Source organism: Harmonia axyridis, chromosome 3 (assembly GCF_914767665.1).
Source record: "Harmonia axyridis chromosome 3, icHarAxyr1.1, whole genome shotgun sequence".
Lineage (NCBI taxonomy): Eukaryota > Metazoa > Arthropoda > Insecta > Coleoptera > Coccinellidae > Harmonia > Harmonia axyridis.
Window position 1 is genome coordinate 14,656,158 of NC_059503.1, and position 24,250 is coordinate 14,680,407.

At 34.1% G+C, this 24,250-nt stretch overlaps 1 protein-coding gene across 4 annotated transcripts in view; it reads right to left on the reverse strand.

The window, feature by feature from the left end:
• LOC123676190 (RNA-binding protein Musashi homolog 2) overlaps window positions 1–24,250 on the reverse strand; it is a 96,756-nt gene that overhangs the window by 33,427 nt on the left and 39,079 nt on the right. For 3 of the 4 annotated variants that reach the window (XM_045611935.1, XM_045611933.1, XM_045611936.1), the window contains one exon: window positions 889–954. In XM_045611935.1, the coding sequence (XP_045467891.1) occupies window positions 889–929 (41 nt within the window). In that variant the 5' untranslated portion in view covers window positions 930–954. Of the gene's footprint in view, window positions 1–888; window positions 955–10,910; window positions 10,950–24,250 lie in introns of all 4 variants that reach the window. The other variant, XM_045611934.1, reaches the window with a different exon arrangement.

The following is a 24,250-nucleotide window of genomic DNA, read 5'->3' on the forward strand; positions in this document are numbered from 1 at the left end:
AAAAATATTATATGATATTCAAAAAACCATCCATCAATGCGATAGTCATAGATAGAGAAAAATAAATATGGAATATTATGAAATAAACGAAGAAATCATATTAAATTTTCTATAGGTTCTATAGGTAACTGGACATCCTCAGCAAATATCGTAAAGACACATTTCCTATTCTTCTTTATAATTTCAAAACATCTAAGATATTCATATTAGAACGTGATTTATAATAATTAATAATAATATCCAAGATCGGAATAATTTATCCTGCAAAACAAATTCCATGAGTTGAAAGATGAAGTTTCGTATATCTCAAAGCTCGCGGTATTTTGAGTGATACAAACGTATCTTTATAAACATCTGACAGAAATTATTGCATCTTGCAACTTCCTGATAACTTTGCTAACGAGTTGAATAAGATATTAATCAAAATGAGAAGTTTACGAATACAAAGCTGTAGGCAAGTACTTCAGAAATACCACAATTATTGTAATGCGAATACTTCAGATAAGTAATCGATTCTTACCGAATATGAATTTTTTCGAAACAAATACTCCACGCCTAAACCAATTCAAAACTACCTAACTAATCGTAACGAGTAACGACATATTATTTTCTATGTACCTCGAAAATACTTTTTATTCATTCCCTAACATAAGAACAATTCACCAGTAACAGTTTTAGTGAGTGTAGGGATACCTACAAGAGACTACTACATGGTCATATTTGCAGGTCTAAATTTACAAGAGCCCTAGTGGATATCTACAAATTTAATACATATGTATGTTAATATTCAACTGCCTCTGTTTTAGTATTCCAGTTTAGTACCTAATTACCTACATGAGATCACTACAAATCGATATGCAAGGAGTGTTTAATACAAAATCAACTCACCATTCTAATTTGATATTTGAGGAATACACTGTGACAGCCATAGCTTCCTTTCTATTTTATTATCACCTGAAAAATAAAAATATAGTTAGAAAACAATTTCTCAATATAGAGCTGTTCTATTTGTCACATTTGAGAATGTAAAAAATGTAGTCTGAACATTGAATGGATGTTAATTCAAGAAATATAGGAATGGGTAGATACCACATAGAGCGCGTTTTTTTGGTTGTCATGAGCAGAAACATTAAAATTCATCTCAACTCCTTTTAGGTTATGTGTATCTACAGATGAAACCATCTACTTTCTAAATGTCATCATAAAATATTCCCTGTAGAGAAGCGAAAAGTTACCACCCGCAGAAATCAAACCTGCTAGGTAAATAATCTCCAGCTTCGCAAAAAAATAGATATCCTGGGGCATCAGGAGCGGTATAATTATTTGCAAAAGACCAAACGTTCACGATGCTGAAAGGTTTACTTGATGAAATAAGCACAGTGAAGGGTTCAGCAGTGCCACCCAATTCTCGTTATATAGTTTTCAATTGAATCAAGTTACTTGGAAACTTTTAAGCCTACTTCGAAAAAGAAACTTTTTCAATTGAGATGAATATCTCACTAACCATTGATTCGATGATGAGACTATAACTGGTGTTATTTTGTTTTGAATGCCTTCCTGACAATTTTGAAACTAAGAATTCGAGCGAGAATTTTTTATTTAGACTTTAAATAAGTTTCAATCACCCTGCAATATTTCTTATTGATCAAGAACAGAACCAGAAAATAAGGAAGGAGCAATACTATGATGAAATTGAACGAATTGCGCTTCTAACTGCTTGATCACTTATTCTCCAGATTTAGTTCCTAGTGATTATTGGCTTTTTACATACCTCAGAAGAATGCTCCTGGCAAAGAAATTCAGTACCTACTAATGAATAAGTGATTGTCGAGATTGAAGCAAAGATGAAAATTCTTACAAAAAAGGTATTGAAAATTTATCGTTAGAGTACATGATTCTTGAAGATGACTATGTTGACTAAAAAATACGAATTTTTATTGGTTAGGCCTGGGACTTTATTGAAGTGTGATGGATAGACACAGAATAATTTTGAAAGAAAAATAGAGCGAAGCTAGTATCATTAGAAAATTGTGGAACGGAATTTCTGTGATTGCTATTTTTGTGGCTGTCAAAGCGTTAAAAAAATGATAACTGAAGACAATTGTCAGAATCCTTCGAAGCATAACAAAAGTATTCGTTGTGCAATTAAAAGAACATTACAAACTATTCTGAGACTGTGCTACTAGCTTATTTTTGGGAATTGGCAACCAAACAAAAAATGAAGAGTTCAACATGGTGAACTCAATATTCTATGATGGAATCATTACTGAATGTCAAACTTGGATAAGGTATTAGAAAATAGGTAATTATTTCGAGAACTATTTACAAAGGAAAAAAAATATTAAAAAAATCTTCGGATGGAATTCTTCATCAGTGAAGCCGGATTAAGCTTCTGATTGGAGAAATTCTTTCGACGTTGACACAACAGAAATAAGGAAGTAAGACCCCCAAGGGAAATTTTGTTGGCAAACTGTTTCAACTGTGCACAAAATTATGTTGAATTAGTGAATGAATAAATAAATCAGGATCTCTATTGAATTTGTTCGATGCAGCATGAAAATAATTGCAATTTCACCAATTGAATATCATCGTTAATACAATTCGAAAATCCAACAAATATTTCCTTTCCCTCTGTTGAATTTCTACCACATCGCTTTTTTAGCTAATTAGCATCCATGAAGTACCTGTTTGTAAATACGTTTATGGTACGTTCACAGATATCTAACCCTTTATTTTACTGATAAAAAAGTGAGTCGATTAGATAAATAAATAAAATCATCAATGAATTCTTCTTGAATTTTTTTCAGTTAGCACTGAGTTTGATAAAAGAATTCAACAATATATAAACGTTGTTGAAACGTGCATATTTTCATTATTAAATGATATAACCCACTAAACACAAATGACATAAGAAATATAAAAATAAAAATAGTACATAAAGTTGCCCATAAAACTATTTCAAATTGTATCATTCCTATTGGAAAACCCCTGTAAAATAGTTTTTTCGGCAACCATCCGGGAAGTGCTCACTTCCCGGACGCTTTTTGTCTGAGAAAGTAGCATTTCCCGGCCTAGTCCGGAAAGTACGTACTTCCCGGACTAGGCCGGAAAAGAATCATAGAATCCATAGCAACCGAGAACGGCTGACAGTTCATATGAAATTAGTTGTCAAAAATTTGCATGTTTTTTGATCGCAATCGCAATAAAATATGGAAAGCAGCAGCGATAGTGTTATTTTACATGGTTGCCGAAAAAATATTGTACGCAACACGCCCGAAAATGGTTTTTTAGGACTCACAGACTTCCAGGACTCGCTTACGCTCGTCCTGGAATTTTGTCTATTCGTCCAAAAAAACCCTATTTTCCGGACTTGTTACGTAAATTACTATTTTCGGCAAACGTCCGGGAAGTGCTCACTTCCCAGACGCTTTTTCTCTGAGAAAGTAGCATTTCCCGGGGAAAAGAATCACATCGTTTGTGTCATTGTGAATATGAAAATCTTTGTAGGTATATTTTTAAAAAATGCAGTTGATCATTACCATAGCAACCGAGAAAACGGCTGACAGTTCATATGAAATTAGTTGTCAACAATTTGCATGATTTTTTATCGCAATCGCAATGAAATATGGAAAGCAGCAGCGGTAGTGTTATTCTACACGGTTGCCGAAAAAATATTGTACGCAACACGCCCGAAAATGGTTTTTTTGGACTCACAGACTGGAATTTTGTCTATTCGTCCAAAAAAACACTATTTTCCGGACTTGTTACGTAAATAACTATTTGTCAAAAAATGTCTAATTTTCCATTTACATTGTGAATAATCATTTTGCTGCCTAGGCAGGAAATTCGTTACTTTTCTGCCTAGACCAGAGAAGTAATACTTTGCTGATACATATGTGTCTGCAAAATCAATATTTGCTGTCAATCGAAAATAAAATAGTTTTATTGCAGAAACGTATAGCATCTGCATCTTCCTCAAAGATTTTCATTCCACTCACCCAAAATAGATGATGACCACTTTTCGAAGGAATTCGAAGAAAACTCTCATCCCGATTATCGAACCTCAGTGCGTGTGTCCATTATCTCTGAAGGTTCCATCTAGCCAACGAAGCGAGGCACTTTAAATTGAACATCCTCTCGAAAAACATTGAAACGAACCAGACTGGGCCAATAATCTAACATGTGCGTACATGTTATGCCAGTTTTATGTTATTTATCAATCGGATTTATTGCCGAAGCACTCACGGCCTCAGCCAGTCGATCAGATATCCAGCTCATTACAGGACGTTCATTTGGGAATGAGTAATAGGAGACGTGTCATCATATTTTGGAATCATGTGCTAAATGACAAACTGCCGGGCCGGTAGTGAAAAGCGAGTTATTTTGAACGTGGCAGTTTTCGTAATCACTCTGGAAATCAAAAGCGATATTACGTTCACTCTTCGGGCCCCCAACTTTTTTTTTTTTTTGGAATTATTAATGGAGCGGAATCATTGAGCGTCTGGGATTAGGAGATTTATTTCCTGCATCAATCACGTTCTGCGGGTGAACTGATTTTGTTTTGGTTTATTATTTTCAATAGTAAACCTTTGGAATGTTCAGTTTGCGTTATGAAATGTGTCCGTTAAGTATGGAACAAATTCATTTTTAGCTAAACAGACCATTTTAAGAAATAATCCTGAAACACGTCGATTTTTCATTTTAATTTACCGTATTTTAAAATAATAATCTAATATACAGGTGAATTACTTTCGAGTAATGACGTCACCGTATTTTTTTTTAATAGAACACCCCCATTTTGTCTCAATTTTCCGATTACTTTAGCTGAGCTGATTCCAAAAATGTATCACATGTTGATTCCAATTGGTACAGGGTGGACAAAAATACAATAGTTTTGTGTGTGCTCATAAAGTAACAAGTAACATTCTTTATTAGTTAAATTAACAATATTCTCAAAAATACTTATTGTCTAGCGGTAATTGGTTTGAATGTAACACCCTGTAGTTTGTTACATTTTAGATTAATAAAAATGAGCTGTTTCCAAACATGTTTGGTACTTGTGGTCTAGCACAATCAATCAATTTAAAAAAAAACATAGTCGTCTGGTTTTTTGTGAAATATCATTATTTGTTTATTACCGCTAGACAATAAGTATTTTTGATAATATTGTTAACTTAACTAATAAAGATTGTTACGCGTTACTTTATGAGCACACATAAAACTATTGTATTTTTGTCCACCCTGTACCAATTGGAATCAACATGTGATACAATTTTGGAATCAGCTCAGCTAGAATAATCGGAAAATTGAGACAAAATGGAGGTGTTCCGTTTAAAAAAAACGGTGACGTCATTACTCGAAAGTAATGCACCCTGTATATTAGATTATTTTTTTTTAAATACGGTAAATTAACAGCAAAAATCGACCTGTTTCAGAATTATTTCTTAAAATGGTCTGTTTGCCTAAAAATGGATTTGTTCCATACTCCACGGACGCAGTGTAAAATATCAAAGTCGAATAAAAAATTCGGTTCGACTTGGCATCCGATATGAAATTGTACCAAAATTATTTATGATTCCAATTCATAAATTTTCAAGCCAAATATAATCAAGGACTCTTATCTTGAAAAATTCTTATTTACAGATATAGACTTCGCAGAATCATCAAATTTTGAACCTGTAATGCTATTGTTGTGCAAATTGAATACATTGCAAAACGAGGTTCTAGGTTAGTTATTTTCGTAGTTATAACTTTTTCAATATTCCCCCTCGAATATAATAATAATGAAAGATTTTCCAATAAGCAGTTTCATTTTAATATTAAGAAAAAGGAATATTTTGAGAGTAAAGAGGAAAGTATGCCATTGACGATGAAAAACGATACCAGCCAAATGGACGCCGGTTGCAGCAACATATCTTTTTCATAAAATTTTCCATGACCAATTTGCACATTTTCGGCTGTAAGTCCTCGATAACTTCACGCATTCCATTTTTAAGGTCTTCGCGTGGCCCCAAAGAAACAAGTCTGAAAGTGGTGGCCAAATCTGATGACCTCTTTGAGAAAGAGGCCAGGAAACTTTTCTTATAAAATAGCGATTGTTTCGTTGCCAAGTTACCAACTAAGTTGGCAACTTGGAATACCAACCACCAACTAGCTCACAGACGAGCAACTTAGTCGCCAACTTGACAAATAGGCAACTTGGTTGGCAACTAAATTGCTCGTCTGTAGGCCCATAACAGTTTCATCAGCCTTATTTTCGTATGAGTGAGGCCCAACCACAACACCAGCCCAAAAACCGCACCAAAAAAGCGACACGTTGAGAATGGAGATTCTTCACAAATCTAACTTCTGCCAACAGCGTCGATCCAAAAGTGCTTTAGTTTTGAGAACCGTGACAGCAAAATTTTCATCATCTTTAGTCAATCTTTAGTCAATTTTAACAATTCCAAAGCGATCTCGATCATTTTTTCATTTTGTTACCCACTTTTTCAATGATTTGAGTAATTTAAAACGGAATAAAAAAGTCATACAGTAAAATTTGCTGTGTTAATATCTTCATCAATATGGGAGTAGGTAGTTCAAAAGGGTCGGTTTCATATTTCCCGTTGGATGTTATTGTCAGTAGAAACATTGAAAACGAATATTGCATACCAGATTTCATCGAACCGGAAAAGCAAAAATGCATTAAGCGAATGGAAATTTTGAAATCGGATAATATTTTTTTTTCGAAATATTTAGTAGTCAAGAAAGTAATTCTGAAGTGATAAAAATCCTTACCTAATCGTTTTACCTTTGGAGAAGTAATCTGTATAATCCTTATCAAATATCGTCTTTTGGAATTTGCTCAGAACAACATTGAACATTTGAAGACGCAAAAAATATAACCTCAGTATCGTAATGAGTTCATTACAGTTCTAAAAACAGTGCTGTAATGAAATTATTATAGCATTGTTTTCAGTTATATTTTTCCTTTTGTGGTTGTCTACATAGACCTCCAATCCTGTCAAAATTCAACACACATCAATTGCCAATATGATATAATTTGGATCAAGTGAAATAATTCGCGACATTATTTGCAATTTCTCCTAATTCTGTTGGTGTCGAATCGATTTCGGCAGAAAAAATTCACGAATTCAATGCGTTATTATAAATTATTTCAAAATACGAAACGTACGATTCAAATTCATATTCCGTAATCTGTCAATTTTCGTAACAGTCACACCAAGACTGCCAAGATACAATGAAAATGTCACTAGGATGTATAATCTGAATTTTTCATTGAATTTCGACAATATTTCACCAAACTTGACTGAAATAGAGAAAATATCGTCTAATACTCGTTGCAGAAGCAATTCCAACACTCATGTTGTAATAGGAGCCCATTCTGCAACTTGTTTTAGAATATACTATTCCTCAATTCGTAGTAATGAACCAAAAGTTTCGTGAAATGAGAAACCAATTTGTGAAACGCTGAAATGTATTTTTCCCTCTGTAGTAACTGTCATTTGAGAAAAAAACCCTATTTCGTTCGATAGCGGCTATACTCTGATTGAGAACGAAAAAATTCACAGAAACGTGTTGGAATGAACGGTCAGCCTTCATTTGGCATTAATTCACCAATATGTGGAGACATTAATTTCCCGGTGAGATTGGACCAATGAAACCACATCCGAGTTACCAATTTAATCAAAAGGGAACTTCTTCCCTCTCCCCTTTGTAATATACCGACCACAATGTTTCTTGCTGATTGCTGGTTTTTCAATCGAAAAAAGGACGTGTGGGTAAAGGCGGTGAGGCAGATGAATGAAATTATCTGCTCGAAACTTGTCTATTACAAACTTTGCCGAGGAGAACTCTGCGTACAATTCAATTACAAAAAAGATCACTTATCAACTTCTGCTTCATTTGATGCAATCGACTTTATAGTTACTTTTGGGCACTTGAAAGTAAAGAGTGAAATTGCTTTTCTAATTATGGTTCAATAGATAGCAAAGATCGTGACCAGTTTTCACCAAATAATATAAATAGCGCATATCAATTGCGAGTATTTTATAGTTTGATCGTTAACAGAAATAACAGAAATAATAATAAGAAATAAGAGGAAGCTTTGTAATAACTTTTGGGATAAAAAGAATTTTTGCAGAATGCATTTCAGATCTTTATGAACTACTTCGGTTTCGGTCTACCTGTCTGTTGGTCTGTGTATCTACAAAACAAAACTGTCTGAAATTCCAACATTCCACTTAGAAGTTTAAAGTAAAATCACATTTTTTCTTAAAAATTCGATCTTATTCAACACAATCTCCTTCAAGAGTGATGAATGTAGTCCAATGATCCACAATTTTTTGAATACGTTTTCTGCAAGTAGGTTCGTCTTTGCTTTCGAAATAGTCTTCGGTAATCGCTTCTTCATTAGAGCCAATTTTTTTTACTGTAGCTTTTTCTTGAGGTCTGCGCAATGCTGATTAAAAGCAACAATACATTTTCAATTCAGAACGCTATTTGGAGTTGTTAAAGCGATTTTTATATCGATATAAGACATGGCTTCATTACTTTACACGTCAAAGAGAGTGTCCAAATCGTCCAAAATATCAAATATCACGTGACAAAGTTGTGGAATCCATATTTTGAGACGTGCATGGTGTACTATCTTGACAAAGGTAAAACCATGAACAGTGATTATAGATCGGAATAGGATTGATTGAGTCCAGAAATGAAGAAAAAACTACCCCAAATTCAAAAGAATAGAAATCTTCATCTACAAGACAATACTGCTTGTCACAAATCGATTGAAAAGTTACTGGATTTTTGTAGACCTCAAAAGAAAATGCTCAAGGGAAAGAAATTTAGATCTATAATGAAGAAAAAGACGAATTTCTCTACAAAAAAGCAATTGAGAAATAAGAGTACATTCATTACTCTTGAAGGTGACTATATTGACGAATAAAGTCGAATTTTTAAGAAAATATACTGTGAAATAGGCTTGGAGCCTCCATTTCTTTAAAAATCTGCAGACGATGCGATGTTCAAGTGACTGATGCGCTTTTCAAGGGTAGTTTAATGAACTTTAAAGTATAAGGGAGAAAGGATGAAATGGATAGGTCAATATATTCATTAGAAGAAGGAACGAATTACTGTGGTTTTTACGGATGAGAACGCAGGATTTTCAAAACACAAAGAACTCGATTGCAGATGCTGAAGACACAGAGTAATCAGTTACGTTCGCTAAGTGTAGTATTAAATTTTCATGCTACTGCTGGCCAAATTCGAGTTTCTCGATGATAAAACCATACTGAGGGTCTTCTTGGTAGTTTATGCCAACGAGAAACAAGGAATTTTATATTTACCAAGGTCTCCTCGACTACCTCGTTTAAAATCATCCAATATACAAAAGACATAATCGAAAGAAATGTATCTATTCAATTATTAGTAAATGTGATTGCTTCCGACTGTACCGAAGGTAGACGAAGAATTAAATTGACTTTCCAGATGAAATATTTCAAATTGCATTTCAAACCATTCTGTTCAAATTCGTTTCTGTCTGTAGGAAGGTTTGTCCAGAAATCCTTAGATCAGTTTAATATCCTCAATTCTTGTCTGATTTCAATGAAATTCGGTATGAGCATCCATCCAATTTGGGCCTATCATGATCCCAATAGAATTTTAGCTTACATGATGAGTATGCCCCAACGTAAAATGTCCAAGATCTCCATCGTGCTTATCCGATTTGGATGATTGAATTTTTTGTATTAGGTGTACAACTTTGCTTCTGCCGTTTTGCAATAGATGGCTTAGCGGTAAGTGGTAGTCGAAATAAATAGGTCGTAGATGTCATACAATAAGCTGAGGAATTTATAAACATAACGCCATTGAAAAATTAGTCGATTTATGTCTGCATCATAAAGTTATTCTTTATTAAACATGTCAACTAACGAGCCAAATTCTCCTCATTTGCGGGATGTTTTAATTTTCTGTTTTAATATGAAGAAATCTGCGGCTGAGGTTCATTGAATGCTCTGAAATACCTATAATGAAGCCGCTATTAGTGAAAGAACGTGACGAGAGTGGTTTTAACACTTCAAGAACGGTGCTTCTGACGTCGAAGACCAGCAATGCGGTAGAAGAGAGGTTTTCGAAGATGCATTACTTGATCATGACTCGTGTCAAACGCAACAAGAATTGGCAAAATCATTGGGAGTGACGCAACAAGCCATTTCAAAACGCTTGAATGTCATGGGAATGATTCAGAAACGCGGAAATTAGATGCCGTACGAGTTGAAGCCGAGAGATGTTGAACGGCGTTTGTTTGCTTGTGAACAGCTGCTTGAAAGGCAAAGATGGAAGGGATTTCTGCATAGCATCGTAACTGGAGACGAAAAATCGGTTCATTACGATAATCCCAAGCGCAGAAAATCATGGGTAAATCCCGGCCATACTTCCACGCCGACGACCAAACCGAATATTCACGGTTCCAAGGTCATGCTCAGTATTTGGTGGGACTGGCTGTGCGTAGTGTATTATGAGCTGTTAAAACCGACTGAAACAATAACAGGCGATCGTTATCGAACGCAATTAATGCGTTTGAAAGCATTGAAAGACAAACGGCCGCAATACAAAGAGAGACATAATGAAGTGATTTTACAGCATGACAATGCTCGACCACATGTTGAGAAAGTGGTCAAGTCGTAATAAAAGATTTGACTCAAAAATTCCTTATCACAGTAAAATTTTACAACTTTGATTCGCAGGTTCATACTGGCCTAATACTACTTTATTTCGTAACTGATATTTTCAACGGGCTTGGATGAACTTCAATAAAAACCATAATGTGAAAGTTTAAAGTTTGTCTATTCGAACTACCTACTTCAATTTCTACAGAATAAAACTGTTTTCAACTCAAAACAACTCACCTTCACGAATGAAGCATGAATACCATGAACGCTCGGTTTCTGAAATGAAAGGAAAACTTGAAATATAACAAATTTACATCCGACTCATATTGACATAATTAACATTTCAAGTTTGTGGGAATTTGCACGGTCGTTGGAATATTATCGTATGTACATATATTTGGAACTGATTATATGAATCAATCTAGTATACGTTTTATAATCCAATCAGCGGGTTTTACATTAATTCAATTGTTTTATTGTCACGATCCAAATAATTAAATGTGTTCAATTGTCCATCATAGATTTCCAGCTACAATAATTAATGAGTCAAATGACAGTTTTTTATTTTCAGTAACGGATCTTGAATTTTTCGGTAAGGGGCAAATCATACGAACAAATGCATCCTTGTCGTCATTATCATACACCCGTTTTTTTTCAAATTTTGAGCCTTTATTGTGAAAAAATGGTTACAAATGAATTATTGAAAGTATTGGCCATCGCTAGCTACAACTTTTCCCCATCTTTCTGGCAACATACGAATCCCGTTGCGAAAAAATTCGACCGGTTTGGCCTCTATCCAGTCATCCACCCATTTTTTGGCTTCCTCGTAGGAATGGAAGTGCTGGTCAGCCAGGCCATGCGTCATCGATCTGAAGAGATGGTAATCAGACGGAGCAATGTCTGGACTATACGGCGGGTGGGGTAGGACTTCCCATTTGAGCGTTTCTAAGTATGTTTTCACCGGCTGTGCAACATGTGGGCGAGCATTGTCATGTTGCAAAATAACTTTGTCGTGCCTGTCGGAGTATTGTGGCCGTTTTTCTCGCAGTGCGCGGCTCAAACGCATCAATTGTCGTCGATAGACCTCGCCTGTGATCCTTTCATTCGGTTTCAGAAGCTCATAGTAAACCACACTGTAACGATTCAACGGACCGTATATAATTTTGCCCAGCTCATGTTTAAGAGACGCCACTGATCCCCGATGTAATTTATCGAACACTATCGATTCTCATATTTGATACAGAGAGTGCGCGGAGATTGCCGTTCAATGTGGAAATTTTTCAGTTTTCAGCTGAAAGAGGATTATTATGAATTTGACGACTGATTGAAAACAGGTGGAGAGTGAGTGTGATATTTTTTGGTGGCTTTACGTTTGGTTGAGTATCTTAATATTAGATATTGAATATTACCTAATTATTTCTTTGAATATTAGTAATACTATCTTACGATTTGATATATGATAGTTTAATTTGATATTTCATTGTCTCTTTTCTTTTTTTCTCTTGACACACATTGGTGTGTAAGGATTTTTTTTCCTTCTTTCTTTTGAGAGCCGCCAGGAAGTACATATTCCCTTTCTTGCTGTAATTAGCTCTAAATTTCATTCAAATCAAATAAATTTCCTTCTTACAATAACTATCGGATCATTTGTACCTTTTTTTTTCTTTGTATTTCATTGTTTCTTATAACATAAGTTTTTTTTTACTTTCCGGAAAGTATTCAATAAGTAACTCATTTGTATATAATATTTTATAATTTCTGTCAATTCCAAATTTTATACAATACTTTTGATACTATTTTTCCAAATTCAACCAGAACATTTTTATCTTCGACAATTGTACAAATCTAATTTCCTGAATTTTTCTCTCCACGCATGCTCAAGCATCCATTTTGATACGAAGAAGATTCCACAATTCCTGTACAAGTTCCTAACCAGGCTGCACTGAATCTTCATCCTGATCAAGGTTACACAGAAACCTTCATCTAATATTTGGACGAAATACTGCAAGTGCCGTTGAGTTTCACTTCAGGCGAGCATCCACCAAATTGGAACCCGAGATTTGAATTGTTTTTCGCTACTTCGGTCCAAGAGCAATATTCTGATATCAAGCAACTATCAAAATTGAGAAACAAGATCTACCAAGTGAGATATCAAAATTCATCTTTCGATAACCTACTTATTCCAAATTCTGTCTGGAGACTTAATATCCCAATTGTAAGATCAGTGAAATTTTCATCATTTGTAAATGTTCTGAGTTTATTTTTTTTCAGCCTTCAGCAATATTTTTTTTGAAATTCTGAATTTATTTTTTTCTAAGCCTTCAGCAATATTTTTTAAATAGTTTTAATATATTTGTAAAATTTAATTCGTTTTATTTCTTACCACTAAGCAAGATCTCTCTTATCTATCTCCCGTTTCTCTTACTTAACTTCATTTTTTTTTATCATCTCTATTAATATTTTTTTTTTTTGAGAAATTTCATTTTATGAAATTTGGTTTACTTTAGTAAGCCTGGCGCCCAACAATTAATTAGTCAAGTTAACAAGTTCATTTGGTGCCCACACCCTCACCGTATCAACTGAGCAGCCGACAGGCATACGTGTGATTTAACTTTACAACACCTAGCTGGTCCCCCATATACAGAGCATGAGCTTGGCGCCATGAATATTTGGCTTGGCCGTCGATGATGATGCATGGCCGGGTAGTCCCCATGCTTTTCTTCGCTTCTGATTATCGTAACGGATCCACTTTTCATCGCCAGTCACGATACGATGCAGAAAACCCTTTCTTTTATGTCGCTGAAGCAGCTGTTCGCAAGTGAAAAAACGCCGTTCGACGTCTCTCAGCTTCAGTTCGTACGGCACCCAATTTCCTTGCTTTTGGATCATTCCCATGGCTTTCAAACGCTTGGAAATGGTTGTTCGGTCAACTCCCAATGCTTCAGCAAGTTCTTCTTGTGTTTGACACGAATCTTCATCAAGCAAAGTCGCCAATTCTTGATCTTCAAAGATTTGCGGCCGCCCGGAACGCTCCTTGTCTTCCACGTCGAAATCGCCACTTTTGAAGCGTCGAAACCATCCGCGAACACTTGAATCATCGACACAACCTTCTCCAAGCTTCCTGAAGCAACCGATGCGGCTCGGCAGCAGATTTCTTCAAATTGAACCAATAAAGTGAAACTTCCCGCAAATGACGTCGACTCGGCTCAAATTTCGACATTTTCACGATTTCAAAAATTTATGATGCGAACAAATTTCAACTAATGTGTTAGTGTGGAATTGTTGACAGATGAATAAGCTTTGATTATGACATATGTAACCATTAAATACTCGCACAGTATTGGAGGCGCCATCTCTTACAAAAAACGGGAAAGACTTATTCACACACCTGATAAATACTTGACTTGATTTGAGATTGAAAAACTACTACGTGACTTTACCTTGACTTGAAATCAAGTCAACCTCAAGCCAAGTAGCTTGAAAATCAATCCAAGCAGTGAATTTCTATCTGGCAGTATACTTTTCACGCATACAGTTTCTTTACTTAATACCTACTGGCTTCTTACACTTAAAATCAATTGAAGAAACGCCAATTTAAAGAAATGATCAAAATATTTGGAGACATTCATTTTAACAAAATGGAATGAAGACCACGTGAACAATCACAACCATAGTTTGAATTCTATAAAGGTGTTCGAAATGACTTTATATTTTGAGAGTTGAAAAAGTCCCATCAATATTTATCGCTCATATGATCTGCTCAGAGGTCTGCAAACTTTTTTAATAATTTCAATATAATTGAAATGATGTGCAGCTCTATTTGAAAATGTTTGCAGACATCTGAACAGATCGTATGAGCGATAACTATTGATGAGACTTTATCCGCTGCAAATATGCAATCATTTCGAACTCAGAATTCAGACTATGTTTCTGTTTGTTCACGTGGTCCCCATTTCATCTTGTCAAAATTAATGTTTTCAAATATTTTGACGTTTTCTTTGTTTTGGAATATCGTTAATTGATATTATAAGGAGGTATCAAAAGGAGCTGATTAATCGCCAATACTTGTACAAAATATTAGATGCGAAGCATTTTGAAAATTATTCATTTTAGGCACAACAAAAAATGAAAAATACTCACTAGGGTATCCGACAGCCTGAAAAACAAGGCATACCATTTGGATAAATGGAATTATTGACATTCCTGAATGTCATTTTAAAAAAATTGCAGAATCTTTCGGACTTACCGGGATTTCAATCAAAAAACCGTACCTACAATTACCTCGGACGGTTTTCAAGATGATGATCTCTAGTTAAAACAATTATATCCATGAAATTTCTCGACAAAAGAGGCCTATATCAAAAAGTACCACAGATAAATAATGACAGTTGGGGTATTTCATAAGGATTATGAGTATGATAAAAAATTGGACATTCTCATTTGAAAAAAGAGGGTGGTATCTATCGTATTTCGTCACTTTCGTACCAGCCTATGCTTATGCGTTGACGATTCTCGAGTCCGTGGAAAATGGCCAAAATTTTCAAGAGTTTCAAGCGATTTGAAACCTAAGAACACAAAGAATGATTATTGCATGATCCGATTAAAAATTGAAAAAAAAGGAAGGTAAAACGCAGAGAAATTGTAATCAGTGAAATGAATTGTGCGTCAATTTCCAATTATAACGTGCCTTCGTGTAATACAATTGGGTTGATGCTATCAGAAACGAGCGTATACCATTTCAATGATTGCGTTTTTGATAAAGAGGAGGGAAATTGCACCGTGAATCGTTATGTTTATCATAATTGACATTACATCAACCATGCTGCACCGTTTGATATTAGAGAGTTTGTAACTGGAGCGGCCAAAAGGTAGGTGGTAATTTTGCGGAATTTTTCAAGAAAATAAGTCGTTAGAGAAACTTGAAATGGCGTTTAACGTAACGGATGGTTGACTCTGAATGTTACTTGGCAAATCAGGAATATCGGATTTAAAACAGTTTGTAATAATGTCGATATTATGTGATGCAACTATGATTGAAGTTGTTGAGATCGTTTCCTTTGAATATACATAAATCGTGCAGGCTATTTCTGAAGATATTCTACTGACGAAATTCTTGTTGAAAGAAGAACAGTACCGTTTTTGGTTGCAAAATACAGGGTGGTTCACCACGAGGGTCTAGCAGACTTTATGAAGAACTAATCATGAATTTGTTCTGAAAATTTGCATGTTTGGGTTTGAGACCATGATCTTTCTTTCCGAAATATTTTCAGATCTCTACAACTTCCGGTTATACCGAAAACAGACTACTACTTTCTTATTTCAAATGGCACACCTAGTAAAGGTGTTTTTTTTTAGAGCTATAGAACTTTAAATTGCAATAAAACAACGATGGATTATTCGATTGACATGAATTTTATTTATCCGCAAGATAATCTTGTGGCATTACATTTTAAATATTATTTCTGGCATATGACCGCCACGGCTGGCTCGGATGTAGTCCAATCTGGACGTCCAATTTTCGATGACTTTTGTAGCCGTATATCGGCAATAACACGGCGAATGTTGTCTTCCAAATGGTCAAGGGTTTGTGGCTTATCCACATAGACCAATGAAAAGTCATTGGTCTATGTGGATAAGCCACAAACCCTTGATGGGGCTATGTAAAGACATAGCCCCACAGAAAGTAGTCTAGCGGTGTAAAATCACAAAATCTTGGAGGCCAATTCACAGTTCCAAAACGTGAAATTAGGCGGTCACCAAACGTGTCTTTCAATAAATCGATTGTGGCACGAGCTGTGTGACATGTTGCGCCGTCTTGTTGGAACCACAGCTTCTGGACATCATGGTTGTTCAATTCAGGAATGAAAAAGTTAGTAATCATGGCTCTATACCGATCACCATTGACTCTAACGTTCTGGCCATCATCGTTTTTGAAGAAGTACGGACCAATGATTCCACCAGCCCATAAAGCGCACCAAACAGTCAGTTTTTCTGGATGTAACGGTGTTTCGACATACACTTGAGGATTAGCTTCACTCCAAATGCGGCAGTTTTGTTTGTTGACGTAGCCATTCAACCAGAAGTGCGCTTCATCGCTGAACAAAATAAAATGGACGTAGTGCGCGATACGTATTCCGCACAGAACCATTATTTTCGAAATGAAATTACACTATTTGCAAGTGTTGTTCAGGCATGAGTCTATTCATGATGAATTGCCAAATCAAATTGAGAATAAATCACTTGACAGCTGTGAAATCGGTTGCCATCTCGAACAGTAATGCCAACTTAAAGTTATATACCTCGAAAAAAAACACCCGTTATATTATTATATATCGCACACCAAATGCAGACAGCATACCGAAAAAAAGAATTATATTTCAGTGATATCAGATCCGACAGAGTTGAAATTTTGTTGCTCATGGATATACAATTAAGATCGAAAATCTAATGAGAGTTATTTCCTTTTTTTGTCATTTAAATAACAATTTTTTGCTATATTTCAGTAGCTTTACATTTTGAATAACTCTTATTTATGGAATTATACCTCGCCTACATAAACAAAGAAAATTTCATAACATAATACATTATAATTTATAACATCAATTCCTATCATATTTAATGACCTTCTGCAAACAAGATTCAAATTTTTGCCGGAACTGTGAAAGGATATAGAATAAAATATTCAAGAAAAACACTACTCGGGTTCAGGAAATAACCTATGGACCATGGAAGTACAAGAAACACATTGAAATATGTTAATATTCAATAGGTAAAGAAGGGAATGTTATTTCTTCCGAGTTAACCGAAAGTAAGAGGCATTTAAGAATTGATGACCACTTTTGGGGTGGAAAAAAAATAAGTCTTTTTTTTGCTCGTAAAATGCAGTTCAAGTTATTTTGAAAAACTTCAAAAGACACGAAGTCTTTTGAATTGAAATATAAAAAATAAACCTACAAAAAAAAAAAAGAAAAAGAGATACATGTAGATAAATATATGTTATTTTAGATTCAAATAAACATAAACATGAAAATTACATAAAACATATGTATGAACTAAATGAAAAAATATATTTTATTGGTCTACTCTCCATAACTTATTGGTATTGGTTCTTTGATATAGGAGAAAGGTGTAATTTTGATCGTTCTTGATATTGTTCTTTTATGATCACAGTTAGGAATAAAATTAACAGTGGTATAACTTTGAAATTACATTTCTCCCGATTTATAATGTTTTATCATTCATAAATTTACTTCATATTTCAAAAATACCGGTCTTTACTGGTCATTAACCAACATTTTATTATAATCGTTTCAAAAATAATAACAAATATATTTGACAAAAAAAAAAGGAAATTATGTTACACAAAATGAGCTCAATTACATATTTCAATTATGAAGAGGGAAGGAATGCAGCAAATGGAAGCTACACGTTCTCGCGATGAAATTTCGCATTTCATTCAGGAGAGATTGCAGGAAGGCTATAAACGTTTTGCTCATTAAAATTGAAATTACCTAAAATGAAGAACTGCACTCTCCCCACGACGAGTATTAAAATTTGCGTTTCCTCTATCCTGCTAAATTTTATCGCTGCAGTATATGAAAATTTGGAATATTCGAAAATTCAAAACAAAACCACTGTAAAAAATCGAAGAAATATACATATTGAATTTTAGAGTTGTACCTTGCATTCAACTATAGATTCTCCTCATCAAGTAAAACACTTTTTTATATTTATCATTTTTCCAGAGTTGGATCTGGTAAAAAGTTATTAGCATTTCACAATGGGCTAATGCAATCCTGTTCTTTCGATAATTACATCACCGATATAAAACAGAACTCAATCAATGTGAATATAGAAATTCTATGTTTGTGGATCCATAATTATGGTATAATTTGTTGATTTTTTCAATGATTTAACATAACTTAATCTTGAGTATTTTCAAAAGGATACGTTCTGCGCGTAACGATGAAGAAAAATTTTATTTTCTAAAATGATAGATTATTTCAATAGAGACTCTGAACTAGGTTTTTATTATGTAATTCATGGATCAGCAAGGCTATAAATTGGGACCATTAGAAGTGAAAAAAATTATAATTGAAGAATAGATCTTCGAGTTAAAAAAAAACCTTACACAAAAATTCATTTAATTCTGAATAATCATGTTGAAGCAATAAAGGACATTTTTTCCACCTAAACCGAATCTGAAGAAATGGTTAATGAAATAAAATTCACCTGACAAAGCCACAATGTTGGCGAAATATTTTTTGTTAATATTGAAATATGTATTTGTGAACAATATTTTTTTAATTTTATTTTGAAAAAGGGTTTCATCTTATGAGAAAAATCTATAGTTAAATTTAATAGAGTATAGTATATAGAATGTAGTATTACTTTGAGACAACCCTGTATATGCAGCGTTTATTTGAAACTCACCCCGTATATCTAATAACTCTTTATTCAATTCTTATTTTCATGAGCATGAGAAGCCGATATGACGAGTTGTCAAACTAGAAATATCAATGCCAACTAAATTGCAACTGATTTTTTGTTGTGCACTAGATATTATTCGAACCATAATAATATTCAAAAGAATTCATTTTATCCCAAACGATTTCAGAGACTAATCATTAGGTATAATATAATACGGAGAAGAAAAGCAAAATAAAACTTCCCATATGAATTTTTCCTCTCATAACTTCTTTTCTCGTTGATGACAAGAATACCCTGAGACAGATTCAATCTGCACAGAGACAAATAGAAAGAGTTCCTGATTCAGTAGCTAACGTTTTGACAGATTATTAGTGGGATACTTCATGAAGATTTCAAGACAACATGACATTTTACTCATAGTATGTAGAGAAGATTGAGCACGTAGAAGTAAAAGGCAAAAGTTTTCAGATTGTACTGTCGTGAAGCATCATATCATTCATACCGTATTAACTCCAAAGATAACCGTTTGCTTTTTCGTTCCAATAATAGTGTATAAAGAAAACAATGTCAGATTATCTGAATACTCTCAACTTCACGTACCTACCTATGGAGTAAATTTATTCAAATGATAAATAAATTTTCCTGACAAAATTCCCAGTGCTTCTATTTTCTTCGTTATTCCCCGAAAATGATGTTTTCTTTCCCAATAATATTAAACATAGCATTGGTATAGGGTTGAAACTTTTCAACTGAAATGTTGCAAACCAATATCGATTTAAAGTATTATCTGAAAGCATACTGAACTAGCTCTTATTTGGCTATATTAAAATATTCTAGACAGTATGATTTCCCTCTCTAGTGTTGAAGTATACCTAATTTAAAAGGAAAGAAGTTTGAGAAAATTGTAAGGATCTAAAAAAATCCAACGACTCAAGGATAATCCAACAATAAGTTTTTATCTGTTAAATATTAAGGTAAATCATTATATTTCAAGAACAATAGGTTCATTGAAATTTTCCATTAGAATATTGATAAATCTTACTATTTATATCTCATTATTACCGTTCAAATATCTATCTGAATGTTTTATCGCACCAGAGAATAGGAATGTGGAAATCACAAAGGAACCTTTGATAAAAACAAGGTATTTTTTGAATCGATTAACTACGTGCTTACTACAGAGTAAGCACGTAGTGTGAACAGTCACACGCATATGATTCGAATTTCTTGAATAAAATTAATTGGAAGAGAAGATTGTACCTACCATTCCAAACCAATTGAAACTAGCAAAAAAGTAAGTATACTGTCAGAAAATTCTGAAAAATATAGTATATCATGAAACAAGTGCATAAATGATAACACGCACAACATTGTAAGATCTTGAAAGGCCCTTATACAAGTCTATCTTATAATATTACCTCGGAGGCTACCAAAGGTAGTGGAAGCATTGTGATTACATTTGAAATTTAACGCACATCCTTGTAATAACCTCAACTTCTACAATTCATTTGCAATTTAAATGATTTTCAGTTTAAAGAACAAGGATTATAATGCTTATAAGAAAGAAAAGTATATGAAAATATCCAGTTCAGAGCATTTCCAACGCCTTACGAGTACATCCATTCTACTATTACATATGTTATTTGCCGTTACAGTGCATATCAAAATACGAGATTCGAATTGCAAAAGACGAACCATTCATCATTATCATTGTATCCTTATGTAATTTGAATGATCAACATCAAGCGATTTATTGAGCCGCCAACCTAGCAAAATTACGTGCTTAGCATATTATCACATATTATGATTTTGATTTGTAAGCTCAATGTGAGATAAAGCTGTATGAAAATGCAATTGTAACGATGCCTCGAGATACTCATCTTATCTCTGTTTCTCTGTTTAGCATTTCCACCCTTTGAGGATTACAAGATGATATTCGATTAACATTATTATCAGCACAAGTTAGGGTTATACGGCAGATCTAATATGTATACTCTGATCGGCCATAAAATGCTTATTGTTATAATTACCTACCGTTAACTTGAAGACAAGATCATGGCGTCATATAGTAGGTACCTTAAAACGTTCAACGCCAAATTAATTACTCAATTTAAGATCATCCTTGAAATGGCAGGAGAGCACTTATTGTTTTTTTTTTTGCTTCATTAGAATTATATTTTTAGTTTATAGCTGTAAACAATTATTCTAGAGATAACTCACAATTTGTTTTCTGAGTTTATTTTCAATTCGTACTTATAAATAAACGCATTTATTATAATAGAGTAATAATATTTCAGGATGAAGAATCAAAATCATAGTTTGGTTAGATCTTTCGAGTACTTAATGACGCTTTTAGAGCGATTGTTTCCCAAACAGATCATTTCGTCACAATGTTTGTAATTTTCAATTTTTATATGGAGGTTTATTCCAAAAATTGAAAGAATCGATCAAGAAATTACCGCACAGAATCGAAATGAATCTGCACTGATGAACCTAGTGAGAAAGGAAGTACACTAAATATGGGACTTCGAAATTTTGTTTTCCTTATAAATTCAAAACTGCAGATTTGATCGAAATGAAAAAATGCATTGAAATGTAAAACAACAGTTTTTATATTGTTATATTGGATATAGCTATTACAGATTTACCGTAGTGTGGTCTTGAAAATCTGAACTTCACGTCAGTGTTCTTGTTTTTTAACAAAACTTGTCACCATATTAATCGAAAAATACAAGGTATTTCAGAGAAGTAGGATCTAACTTCCAAAGGGAAATTTGCTGTACCTTTTGATATGAAAAGTTAATAAATTAAACGTGTATTCAGTATGGCAGCTTCATTTGAATAGAGAAATTAGATCTCCAGGAAAAAAATTGATAATATTATATATTCAATATATGACCAGAAAACTTCTGAAGATGCCTACCGCATTTGTATTCGAAACGTTTGGTGAAAACCGATTTGGCCACGGTAATGAAAATCAGAATTATCTATATCTCTGTTGAACAATCTCACCGCAAAAACCTTCAGTAATATACATTATATTGTTTTATTCCTATAGGTATAGAATGAATTTTCATAAATTGAAGGTAACCAATTGTATTTTGTTCAATAATAATCGAAACGATCAAGCGTAGTTGTCGCATCTTCTACAGATTCAGTAACATGCTATTATCATCGGCAAGATTAATGAAACATGCTTGATCACACAGCTTAAACTCAAGATCTAGCTCACAGTGAGTACTGGCTTTTTTCATTCGATTAAAAAAGACCCAGGTAAAAAAATTGACTCTAATTGACTTCATTAGGAAATTCGGCTCTAAAGAAGAAATTATTGCCGAAGTTGAAGCCTTTACTACAGAAAAGGTATGAAATTTATAGGAACTTTGGGGTACATGTGTATCAATCTTGAAGGTGACTAACTTGTCACTTGAATAGGTGCCTATTGTGTAAAAAGATTCGTCTTTACTTCCGAAATAGGCTTCAACATTGGCATCACTTATTCATCAAAGCCAAATATATTTCCCTGGGACATTATTTTAGGCCTGCAAAAATACAGTTATCTATGGGGGCCATATCTGGAACGTAAGCTGGGTGGTCAAACAGTTGGAAGTACCAGTCCTTCAATTTTCATCCATTTGTGACAAAAAAACAGAATCGACGATGCCTTGTGGCTTTTGACCAGCGGTAAACTGGTTTTTACTCCTTTTTTAAAAATGCACATTTTATGCATTTTTCTTGCATATTTCAAGTTTTTATGTTGCATACAATCCGGTCTCTACTTATCGTGGGTATCTTAAAGCTCCAGTAAAAGCTTTCGTACGAGTTGCTTTGCATATGACACATGACTGACAATGAGTCGAGCTCCCTCTGAAATATGCGAACTATTTATTCTGTAACCACAGGTCTCTGCTCGTGGTGTAGAGTAGGCCAGTATCTGAAATAAATCCGCATTATGCGGTGTTCCACCGAATCAATGTGTACATTCATCTGATTCTATAAACGAAAACCACTAATTGTACTAATTAGAGATCATATAGTGCGTAAGGTGAGTTATAAATACTCAAATGTCGTCAAGTTTATTTCAGAAATATCGACGTCGATGTCCAAAATAAAGTATCCAGTGAACTGTTCAAGTGTTCGGTTGGTAGTGGCCAACTATAGGAACAAGGGAATAGAATTTCATCGTACTCTTTGATCATCCAAAAAATTTGATCGATTTTTTTTAAATCTCTTTCGAATGGATGAAATTCAAATAGATATCGTTAGATACAGAATTCATAGTCACAGTTATCAAAATGCTAACTGATTTTTTTAAACAAGAGGTTATCCCGATAATATGATGAATTTGTGTACCTACTTGTATAACAACCATGTATTCCTATAAGGAAGAAATTAAATTTTAAATATCAATGTAAGTTGGCATTGAAACGATAATTTTTTCTTGTCGAAAAGCAGAAAAAACTGTCAAAACAGAGTTTTGGTTTTATATCGCAAGTATTTCTTGTAATAATAAGTCATCAGTGATTTTATAATTGAATAACATTGTTTAAATTGAAAGCAGAACAAGGTAAGGAAGTAAATAACATTTTTGGCCTTTCACGGTTTTCATCAAAAGTTGAAAAACTTAGCATTTATTTCGTTTATTGTTCATTGCTGGCCAAGCAGTTGTAAAATACACAAGGCTCTTCCAGTCGTATCGATTCATTGAATCGTCAAAATTAGCGAGATGATAGAAGTATATGATTGTGAAAAAATGTCATCCATTTTTTCAGATTTCCTTCGAATGGATGCAATTCAAATACTTAGGCCTACAACTTTGCTTTCGCCGTTTTTTCCCGAAATTCGAGGCTTTATTGTAAAAAACTGGTTATATATTTATGATTCAAAGTATTGTTTATCGCTAGCCACTACTTTCTCCCATCTTTCAGGCAGAGAACGAATCCCGCGTTGAAAAAACTGGTCATCTTTTGAAGCGATCCACGAATCGATCCAATGTTTTACTTCTTCATGAGACCGGAAGTGCTGGTCAGTCAGGCCGTGTGCCATTGATCAAAAAAAGTGATAGTCCGAGGGAGCAACCTCTGGAGAATACGGCGGGTGACCACTTTCGCAACATGGGGTTAAGCATTGTCATGCTGTAAAATCAC